This window comes from Haliotis asinina, chromosome 6 (genome assembly GCF_037392515.1).
Source record: "Haliotis asinina isolate JCU_RB_2024 chromosome 6, JCU_Hal_asi_v2, whole genome shotgun sequence".
In the NCBI taxonomy this organism is placed as follows: Eukaryota; Metazoa; Mollusca; class Gastropoda; order Lepetellida; family Haliotidae; genus Haliotis; species Haliotis asinina.
The window spans coordinates 11,648,757-11,657,736 of NC_090285.1; the positions used below are offsets into that span (position 1 = coordinate 11,648,757).

General features: G+C 37.7%; 1 protein-coding gene across 1 annotated transcript; it reads left to right on the forward strand.

Annotated features, from left to right (window-relative positions):
• The first annotated feature begins 1,462 nt into the window (after nt 1-1,462).
• Nucleotides 1,463-8,530, forward strand: LOC137286583 (zinc finger protein 593-like). The gene is made up of 3 exons (XM_067818527.1): nt 1,463-1,769; nt 6,468-6,530; nt 7,228-8,530. The coding sequence occupies exons 1-3, from the start codon at nt 1,576-1,578 to the stop codon at nt 7,373-7,375; spliced, it is 405 nt and encodes a 134-aa protein (XP_067674628.1). The 5' UTR covers nt 1,463-1,575; the 3' UTR covers nt 7,376-8,530.
• The last annotated feature ends 450 nt before the right edge of the window (nt 8,531-8,980 follow it).

Here is an 8,980-nt window from a genome sequence, read left to right on the forward strand (position 1 = left end):
TGGTCAAAATAACCCAGGTTTGGTCAAATTGCCCCAAGGGTGTAGTCAAAATATCCAGTTTATTTAAAATGAATAAAAATATGTCATATAAGCAACGTTTTTGTCAACCTTGATATTACATTTTTCATATAAAAGATATTAGGCAGTAACATTTCTGATATATGCTCCATTAGTAAAATTCATAAGAGCAAAAGGAATATCCCTGTATAGGCAACACTGTGTTACCATAGAAACATTTTCATTTATTGACATTCAGTGTATCCGGGTGTTGTGCAGAGCTCCAACAGTTCTGTTCGAGTATCCAATGAGAAATGTTGTTGGTAGAATTCCCAAGGTGACCATGGATTTCACGCCAAAAAGCCGACTCTGAGAGTTAAACGAAATATGATGTTTTACTTACTTTTCGAATCGAAAATGATCAGATGGAGTGTCCAACAACGAAAATCGAATCGAAGTCTGGTTGAATCGTTGCAGCGATTGTGTGGTCGGTGGTGTCCAGCCACTGGGGCTTCTAGTCATAACATAGGCAATTCTTTGATGAAGGATAATTTTATTCAGTGTCAAAGTTTGGAGGTAGGTTGGAAATGATAGACCCCCTTCCTGTATGAGTTCATGGAGAATGCATATATAACTTAAGCCGAATATTTTTAATAGCTGTAGCACATGGTTGAAGACATGCTCTGTCAGTGTTACAAAACATGCGGTAGCTGTTACATATTTAGATAATATATGAAATAATAATATTTTCAATCATTTGAAATAAAAGTTGACAAAAACTATGCATTTATGGTATATATTCGATCATTATAAAACCACTGGGCCATTTTGACTACCTCCCTTGTACAGTTTGGGCAGTTGGCAAAACATTTGGGGCATTTTGTATATGAGTACCCATACAGATTGCTAACTTAGTTGATGTCATCGTTCTCAAGACGAGAGATTGATTCTCATGATATCAAACACTGGATTGATTATTTACATACAGCCGTCGTATACCTAGGTTGTTGTTAAACTTGGCGTTAAACAATACATGAACGACGGTGGGGGTGCCAGATATAAATTTTACTTCCATGTGAAACAGACGCTGTCATCAGCACAAGGAGCGAACGCTTTTACCACCAGTACCCGGATCTGAGAATCAGGGGATTCATATGAGATGTCCTCAGTAACCAATGCTGATCGCAAATGGCGATTAATCTATCGGATGGCTTGCTAGCATGTGTTTCTCTCATGAGTACTGCGTTCATCTTATGCTCACATCAATCATTAGTCTTACTCTGCACTGCTGAGTGCGGGGCAGCACAACAAAACAGCCAACCAGCCTAGCCCATATCCGACTACACTAGCCGTTCTGGCTATAATGTGTCGTTAAATAACAAACATGCATTGTACGTACATATTCTGTAACGCTGTTTCGCTTGTGCTCGCAACACAATTTCTCGTGGTAAACCATGAGGGCATCATGAGTTGTGTCCCTTGCATCAAAAACGGAAGTTGTGAAAACACATCAACACGTGTATATTTTCCGACGATTGTCGCCACACATATCGAAACTGTGATTCCCTTGTCAGCACAATGGGTCGATTAAGACGAAAGAAGATGCACAAAGGAGATAAACCACTGAAGGAGAAATACAGAACCAAACGCAGGACCAAAGATTTTGACGAAATTCACGAGGATATGAAACCAAGCAATGCCGAGGCATTACTAAATCAAGAACTGGACCTCGACAAACCCGGAGGCGCACAACACTATTGCCTGCATTGCACGTAAGGGAATTGACATAAACGCTTCCTTTCACCCCAAATTATGATTTAGATTAGTGACTATATGGTCTCGGAAGGAGACAGGACTCAAGTCCATGTCCCGACATGTTCCTATTCTATAGAGGCGTACGTAGAATATCATATGGACAAGGATATCTTCCTTTGCCTTTAGTTTGTGTATTTTATCTTTTCTTGTCATAGTCCTATGCAGGGTCGATCCTTTGGCCAAATCTATGATGTAGGTTCGAATCCTGTTCACATAGTGATTATGTTGTGGTAAGTGTTCCTCCCGTTCCCCGATCCCAGGTAATTTTCTAAAGTTAATATATACTAAAATTATTGGTATACCTACAGAACACCGGATACCTACCAGTCATATAGTATAGTGTCAAGTCACGAAACCCCAATGTTAGAGTTAAACCTAAACCTTACCCTAACCCTAACCCTTACTTTTAAAGATGGCAGAACGTAGGTATCCAGTATTCTGTAGTCTTACCAAATTATTAACAAACCCAAACAACAATTACAAAATAAGTCACAAAAATAATTAAAAACCCCAAAATTAATTACAATATATGGGGTCGAACCATCTTGCATCATAGTATTTGAGGCTTAAAGGGGCAATTTCCGTGGACTGGTGTAAACTTTAGTTATTGTTTTCCTCCCGTGAGTACCCGGATGATATCCCAGAATTTGTGACTGTTCGTGACCTTTGCTGCGCAGTCCACATGCGCAACTGATAGTTTAATTAAAGACAGATCAAGTAAGGCGAAGTCATTTTTACTTCATTACAAATGTATTATGAAAACAAATGAAACACTTTGAAGGTTAATCATCTATCAGTGGTAGAAATGGTTAAAAAGTATTAGGACGGAAAAATAACGAAACCAATGTACGTCTCTATATTTTGTCTCATAACCCTAATTAGTTTATTGTCATATTTGTACAATTTTGAAAATTAACAAAAGAACAAACAGTCTGCTTATACTTATAGTGTTATAGTTAATTTCTAACATGACAGTAACATTGTATAGACTGCCAATGTGGATCCTGTTTCACACACATACGCGATCTAGTGTGTGTTTTCTGTCATATAGATTCTGCCAAATGCTACAACAAATAAATTAAAACAAAATGCAAATAATGAATGTAAAACAGACTAATTTTTTAGCAACAATGCCAGGCTACTACCTTGTTCAGGAATGTAGCCATCAATATCCACATAAACATGATAAAAGAAATCGTATTCCATTCACCTGCAGCTGGTAAATAATCCTGCTCTGTGTCGTGTGTCTTACTACATTTGCGAAAAAGTAACACATCATTTCACGTCTTTCACATTGGTGAAAACCTGATAAACCTCTCACTGGACACACAAGATAGCACACCTGGCAACTAATTGTATGATATCCGCCATTCTAAGTAATTTAGTTAACCATTAATGAGCAGTCAATCAATCAACGCACGGGTGGTTAATTCTTTGAAGGGAGGATGTTGTTTTCACACTGGCACTTTACGACCGGGTGTAGTTAGTATAAATTAGTACATCTACACGCACTGCCTTTTGACAAATCCGCTAGAAGATGGAAGTAATTAATCAATCAGTGTGTTATCAGTTTATCCTTTTGATCGACGTTTATTTTTGAAACTCAGCTGATAAACCCTCTTGCATCACTTACATGCACATGTTACAATACATTTGCCATTACAGACCTTAATTTATAATGTTGAGTATTTACTCCAGACAGGAGAAATGCCAAATGGGAACCTTTGTTGAGTAACCGATGTGGTGTTACTACTAATTATACCTGTTATAAATTCAAAAACTGACCATCCAGAGAATGATGACAAATAACACGTGCAGGTTTACACCATCAAACGCAAGTTACAGCAAGGAAGATGTAATCTCTGTGTCACATGCAACCTGAAAACACTTACGGGTCGAAACTGTTTTGAGGATACCAACAGAACTTCGTTACATAAGGAATACATACAGGCATTTGCTATGTAGTTGGGTAAATAGGTGTAATGAATGTTTTTTTTACGTAAGAAAATTTTCAGATTTCTCTAACAAAGGCAAAGTCATCTTTTTTTGTTTATGAATTCAAATGAATCAACTGTGTGTTTTTATTATCATAAATAATAAACCAGGGTAGCTACCATAGCTAGCAAAATTTGCGCATGGTATTTGCTATCACAGCTGAACCAACACTCAAAACTACCTAAATATAAAGCTTTGCAATCTTTCGCACTGAAACAAATGGCTTAATACGTGCCTGTAGATATCATATTTTCACTTAACATGATTAAATATCGAGGTTAAAAACACAGAAATAGGATCAAATTGGAGCAGGCACTATACCATCCAAGCATCCGAAAAAAACTACACCGCTGGGGTATTTTGTTACGATCAGACAAGGAATACCATGGATATTTTTAAATAATGGCATGTAATGGGCATCCGGGCTCCTGACTGTTTAGGTGAAGAAATTCTGCTAATTTGGACAGGAGCCCAGTCACTTTGTCCGTCACGGTCGAGGGAGCGGGCGCTGACCAATTTGCAGTTTGGTTTCGTAAGTAGACCGTTGGCGAGAAATATTATTCGCTCCACATCAGTGCCCCTTTAATCATAACCAATATGTTTATGTAGACAAATTAAACTAATTAGGATGAAGACACAGTGCCTTTCCTGTAGCAACAGTAATATGCATATTTGTCTTAAAAATACATTGATGTGTAAAGATGTTGCTTGGTGAAATCTAAGTTACTTGCTATATTTGTCACTCACACTTAAAAAATCAGTTCTAAAAATGTATTTTTATGAAATTAACCTATTCTTCACTGTATCAGATAAAAAAAAAATCTGGTAGTAGTCTGCAATACTCTTGATATCCTTTCAACTGTCTTTCCTCAAAAATGATTGCACTGAAGGTGATTTGAAGATTACATTTTGACATTTCTCAGCGATTTCTGACAATGTCGTGCTCTTTAGATCATAAAACATTTACTTTCTAGTCTTGTTATATGAAAGACAGTATTGTGATACCAAAGACACCCAGGATTACTGGAAGTATGTCATATCAAGCAAATTTGATAAACTACTTACTTCTAACCAAATTCTGTTGATGTATCTGTAATGAAAGGAAGGGTTCTTTGCCTGTTACCCTTAAGAGTATAGTAAGAGTTGCATGTTATATATATATTTATGTTTATATTTCCAAATAAGGTGACTAACAATGACATGTTTGTTACAGAGAAGACAGTTCAATCATGCGTTTGAGTTAGGATAAGAATACATCTTTGGCAGTGATGAAAAGATAGGTCACATTAATCCATTTATAAAAGTGTTGTTTTTAACACACTTGAAGTGCAAAGTATGCAGTCAATATTTATCCCTCGCAACACGTTTTATGCACCCTGTCAGTCTGTCCGTGCGTGCACATTTATCTTCTCCGGAGCAGAACTCTAAAACTGTTCAATATTTCTTCACTAAACTTGACACATAGATTGGCCTAATGGTGTACTGGCTCCTTTTGATAATTTTGGAATTCTGAATAAAATATTCTTGGCATTTCAGCTTCAGCATATATAAACCATAAGTCATTACTGCAATTCAACTGCTAATTACATTGACATTAAAATAAAAAGAATATGTGACTAATCAGTATTGATGTATCTTTGTAGTAACACTGATGGTCTTTCCAATAACAAATAAGGCAGGTGAGAGAGTGAATTGTATTGACTGTGACACTTAACAGTAATGGGACATGATGCAGATCTCAGTGGGTTGATGATCTGCAGAGCACACCTGAGAACTCCTGACATCAGGTGTTTCATGTTTATTTCTGTCATAGTTATTGCTCCTGTACATGCAGGAACCTTATGGTATATGTTTGAATCTCAGTTTGCCTTCATTTACTTTCTACTGTTACCTGCAGCCAGGTAAAACCAGAGACAAGCTTCTGATACTTATCAAGATCCGGGGCAGAATAGACCTTCTGCAACTCGTCCTTGCCATAGAAGGCAACTGTTCCTGTCAGAAGAGGGGACTAAGAGAATTGGGTTGTCAGGCTTGCTGACTTTGTTGACACATGTCATGAGTTCCCAATCGCGCAGATCGATGCTCATGCTATGGATCACTGGATTTTCTGCTCCAGGCTCGATTATTTACAGACCGCCATCATACAGCTGTAATATTGCTGAGTTTGGTGTAAAACTAAACTCACTCACTCACAAGCTTCTGATCATCTTCATCTTTTTGTTCTATGCACAGTGATTGATGCTAGCAACAAACATTTCCCTGAACTGATTACAACTGTGTTGTTGTGATGTTGCTGCCATGTACCTAGAAACATAATTCTGCTAAGCAACGACATGACAATTGACCCATATTAGCATGAATGAGTGCCGCCCACTGGTGCTGGCCATTGTGAGCGAAGGTAATCTGTGATCAAGTGTACTGCACTGGGTGAAGTGTGAGATTCCTATTAACAGGTGTGTGCAGCTACATGCATTATCAATTTCATCATCATGCACTGCACATGCACTAGACTACATCTGCGCTCCCTTTCACAAACCAAACCAGTTCTGTGCACTGATCCAAATAATTGTTCGCCTGTAAGTGACAATGTCAAGAAACATTGCAGTCATTATGAATCATAATATTGAAGGAAGCTTTCATTGTCATTTTTACAATTTCAGGAAATATTTCATCGGTCCAAGGGCATTGGCAGACCATTTTAAAAGTAAACCCCACAAACGAAGGTATGTATGTAATAATAGAAGTCCTCTTGTGAATGACAACATTTGTGAAGAAATTTGACGTATTTGACATTTAGGGAGAGGAAAGTACATATTTGTTATGTACTGACATTCATTGCCATGGATTTATTGACCTTTGAACTTTGAGCAAGACCTTGAAAATTTTAAGTATGCTGAAATTCATTTCTGGCTTTGTAAGTATCTCTCCAGATTGATTCAGAGATGATGTTTTGTTTTCAAATTGTTTGAAGTAGATTGTTTATCTTTTAGACTGAAGATGTGCGGGCTGGTAGAGGTTTAAACATCCTTTTTTGAGAGATCTGAAAAGCCTTGTCTGATTATGGCAGTGGAGAGCTTGATTTTCAAGTTTCATTGTATTCTGACAAGATGCATTTAGGGACCGTTCATAATTTATGACTTGTCGGGGGTGGTGATGATTTTAAGGTGGGGTCACCCATTTTGGTCCTGAGGGATGGTGTTATCAATTTTGTGCACATGTTCTGGAGGGGTGATCATTAATTGTGTACATGGCAAATGGGTTGGGGTGGAGGGGTGTTCACTTACTTTGTTCACTAATTTTAAGGGGTGGAGTTGGTCATTCAAATTGTACATGCAGTTCCAAAAAATCGACATCACACCCCCTAGCCATAAATAATGAGTGGTCATTTATCCAAAACTGTAATCTAATACACAATTTCAGAATTAAGGCGCTGCAGGTGGAACCTTATTCCCAGGAGGAGGCAGAGAGAGCAGCAGGGATGGGGTCGTACATTGCACCCAAAACTGTGGAGGTCAGAACCCAGGACGCCAAGGAGAACATGCAAGTGGAGACAGTGGAAGGGACATAACTCTGTATAGATGACAACCTCATGAGACTGTGATCACATGGTGCTATCCAGTTCAAGATTTCTTCCTCAGGGATGGAACGGCACTTCTGTCTTTGCTGGTCCTTTAAGGTTTGAATTAAGGCGGCTATTCTAAACAGGATGTACTGATGGACCTGAAATTCACTACATTGTGTTATGTCAGATTTTTAGGAACATTAAAAGATTGTGCAGTCTGGTCCATCAATAATATTTAGTGAATATTTTTTAAAATCCTAACTTTCTATCTATAATTTTGGGGTTTGATAAAAATAGCAGTAAAAATGTAATAAATAGCTATAGCTGGTTGTGACTGCACAAAAGCAAATATCTACAAATAAAAAATAAAGAACAGAGTGAAATAAATACTAATTGTTTATGGTCTGATATTGCCGTATTTTTTTATAATCAGATATGGCTGACACAATTTAATTATTGGGCCTGATATGGCTTATTTATTGGTATTTATTCAAATTTATTGCTGCAATGGTACTAAAAGCAGTTTTTGAAATACTTTCCTGTCTGACTGCCTGAGATGAGATATTTTCAACATGGACTGCCATATGCTCAAATTCACCTGCCTTGCAATTGGGTTAAAATTGAATGTATATGAAAATAATGTGCGGGCAGGTAAGTTTTGGTCCTAGCTGGCAAGTTTAACATCTAACAAGCCCTGTGGTCTGCTAATGGTTGAGTCTGGGCCAGAGAACCCAGTGACCAATAAAATGAGCATCATTCTACTAAACTGTGATACAATGAAGTCAGCGAGCCTGACCACTGATTCTGTCAATCATCTCTTAAAATTCGGATCTTCACAGGTCTTACGAAATATTATAGTAAGCGTACTGATCAATTCAGTAAGTTTATCAGGTGTAATATTGGATTAACCAATTACAACTGTTAAAACCTAATCCAGATTAATCCCCTTTTAACTGCCTGTCCTAAATGGAAAGAGAAAGGACTGTACTGGTCCGATGGACTAAGGTTCTTTGTGTGACCAACATAAAATTTACTTTTGCGATCTTTAGGATTTTTCTATATTGTTGTTCAAGATTCCAAAACAGGAAACAGCTATGATCAGCATTTGCTGACAAAGTTATCTGAATGTTGTTTTTTGTATAAAATAAATTTTGAAAATGAGTTAGTGTCTGAACTGTGTCATTATTGTTTTTCATTCATGACCGTTGCTCTTTTGCTTTAAGTGAGTGAGAAAATTTAGTTTTATCCTCACTCAGGAATATATGTTGGTGGTCTAGACCATACAGTCCAGTGATCAACATCATGAGCATCGTTCTATGTAATTGGGATACCATGTCAGCCGAGTCAGGACGATCCATTTGCTTTAAATACTGTAAAAGAATGCACATGATGGATGTGTTTACCCTTCAATGAAACTTACCTATGAAGATCCTGGTTCGAATTGATCTTCAGTACCCCATGCATGTCATAAGAGGCAGCTAACTGGATTGGATGGCCAGGTTCACTGACTTGGTTGATACTTGTCGTCTGTTCCCAATTGCACAGATAAACGATCATGGTGTTGATCACTGAGCACTGGATTGTCTGGACTTGATTATTTTCAAAGACCGA